The 2466-nt window shown below is 58.9% G+C and overlaps 1 protein-coding gene across 1 annotated transcript in view; it reads left to right on the top strand.

Moving 5' to 3' along the window:
* The window catches only part of EMH_0076220 (uncharacterized protein), a gene marked incomplete at both ends in the record, with an annotated part of 2790 nt that extends 340 nt beyond the window's left edge, over positions 1–2450 (top strand). The window contains 2 exons of the mRNA XM_013499704.1: positions 77–1954; positions 2032–2450. Coding sequence (XP_013355158.1) covers positions 77–1954; positions 2032–2450 — 2297 coding nt within the window. The remainder of the gene's footprint in view (positions 1–76; positions 1955–2031) is intronic.
* Between the last annotated feature and the right edge of the window lie 16 nt (positions 2451–2466).

Genomic DNA, 2466 nt, shown 5'->3' on the forward strand with positions numbered 1-2466 from the left:
CTACGCCCGTTTCTATTAGAGTCTATAAAGGGACAGTCACCCCCTATCACCTGCTGCCTCTTCGTTGGGCCCCCAGATGGTTTGCTGCAGCAGCAGCAGCAGGAGGCGCTGCTGCTGCTGCTGCAGCTCCTAATAGCTGCAATTGAGCAGCAGCAGCAGCAACAACAGCAGCAAGAACAGCAGCAGCAGCAGCAACAACAACAGCAGCAACACCAGCAGCAAGAACAGCAGCAGCAGCAGCAGCAACAACAACAGCAGCACGAACAGCAGCAGGAACAGCAGCAGCAGCAGCAGCAGCAAGGCATTAGAATAGGAGGAGTGCAGCTGCTGCTGCTGCGGGAGCGGCAGGCTGTCGTCTCCATCCTCGCGGGCTGTCTGTACACCCCACAGGGCCTCCTCAGCAGCACAGATCAGCAGCTGCAGCAGCTGCTGCAGCAGGCACGCAGCCGCTCCCTTGAGCAGCAGCAGCAACAGCAACAGCAGCAGCAGCAGCAGCAGCAGCAGCAGCAGCAATTTGGGGGGGGGGTGGAGCGGCCTTCGGGTCGTCCTTTTGCATGCATCAATTCAATCAGTGCGTTGCCTGCAGCAGCAGCAGCAGCAGCAGCAACAACAACAGCAGCAGCAACAACAACAGCAGCAGCAGCAGCAACAACAGCAGCAGCAGCAGCAGCAGCAGCAACAACAGATACACCCCGTGGTGTGCAGACAGACTCTGCAGGTTTTTGCTGCATCACAAACCGCGGCATCTCCCCAGAGAAGGGAGAACATCACAGCAGCAGCAGCAGCAGCAGCAGCAGCAGCAGCAGCAGCAGCAGCAGGTGGTACAGCAAGGTTGCATCGCAGGGGCCCCCTCCCCACACTGACCCCATGGGGGCCCCTGCCTATACACCCCATGTACGCAGCCAGGCAGCAGCAGGGGGGGCCCCCAAGAAGGTTTCTGCTGCTGCTCGGTTTGCTGCTCTCCGCAGCGAAATAGAAACAGCCTCGCAGGCCATCAGCAGCAGCAGCAGCAGCAGCAGCAGCAGCAACAGCAGCAGCAGCAGTTGCTTTTCCACACAACAATTTGCTGCTGTGGGTTCTGCACCGCCTGCTGCTGCTGCTGCTGCTGCATTGCAGCAGCAGCAGCAGCAGCAGCAGCAGCAGGAGGAGGAAGAGCAGAGGCCTATGAGCCAGCTTCCGTCGCAGCAACAATGGCTGCAGCAGCAGCAGCAACAGCAGCAGCAGCAGCAGCAGCAAATAGAGCACTTGCATATCCAGCAAGGAACCATACGAATGCAGCAGCAACAATTGCAGCAGCAGCAACAATTGCAGCAGCAGCAACAGAAGGCGCAGCAGCAGCAGAAGCAGGTGCAGCAGCAGCAGGTGCAGCAGCAGCAGCAGCAGCAGGTGCAGCAGCAGCAGCAGCAGGGTTTGTCCTCCGCAGGAGTCTCGTTCGGAGCATCATCATCATCATCATCAGCAGCAGCAGCAGCAGCAGGTTGGCGGAGGAAGCAGCAGCAGCAGCAGCAGCAGCAGCAGGAGAACCTATATCTGAGTTGTGCTGCAGCAGGAGCAGCAAAAATAGAAAAAAAAATAAAAACTTTTTCTCCCCCAATCCAACTGCAGCAGCAAACAAACCGAAAAAAATTCAAAAAAGATATAACACAGATACACCCAAAAAGGGGCCCCCCTCGTGCTGCTGCTGCTGCTGCTCCTGCTGCTGCTGCTGCTGCTGCTGCAGCAGCAGCAGCAGCAGCAGCAATAGGTTCAGCTGCTGAGGGGGCCCTAGAAGCAGCAAAGGAGACTGCAGCACAAGGAGACAGATACAGAACAGAGGCAGCAGCAGAAGACAAACTATGGAGCCCTGGGGGCCCCCCAGGGGGCCCCCATGGGGGCCCCCTCGGGGGCCCCCCTGGGGGCCCCCCAGGGGGTCCCCTAGACCCTCAAGCTGCAGACGAAGCCTTGCTGCTGTCGGGTGCANCCCTGGGGGCCCCCCAGGGGGTCCCCTAGACCCTCAAGCTGCAGACGAAGCCTTGCTGCTGTCGGGTGCAGCTCCTGCTGGAGCGAGGCAGCAGCAGCAACAACAGCAGCAGCTGCTGCAGCACCAGCAGCTGCAGCAGCAGCAGCAGCAGCTACAGCAGCATCAGCAGCAGCTACAGCAGCAGCAGCAGCTGCTGCTGCAGCAGCAATATGATGATTCGTTGTTTGCGCCAGGAGAGGACGAAAACACAGACAGCTCACAGCAGCAAGCATCACCATCATCAGCAGCAAGTGCAGCAGCAGCAACTGCAGCAGCAGCAGCAACAGCTGCTGCTGCTGCTGCTGCTGCTGCTGCTGTATATCCTCATAAAGCCCCCTCAGCAGACAGCAGCAGACAGCAGCAACAAAAGGAGACAGACAGCCGGTGGGGAGACAGCTTCTCCCTCGCCACCAGACACAGACTGCAAAAGTGGACAAAGAATACACTCTAAAGCAGCAGCAGCAGCA

The sequence above is a fragment of the Eimeria mitis genome, genomic scaffold (genome assembly GCF_000499745.2).
Source record: "Eimeria mitis Houghton genomic scaffold, Emh_scaff4578, whole genome shotgun sequence".
NCBI classification, from domain to species: domain Eukaryota; phylum Apicomplexa; class Conoidasida; order Eucoccidiorida; family Eimeriidae; genus Eimeria; species Eimeria mitis.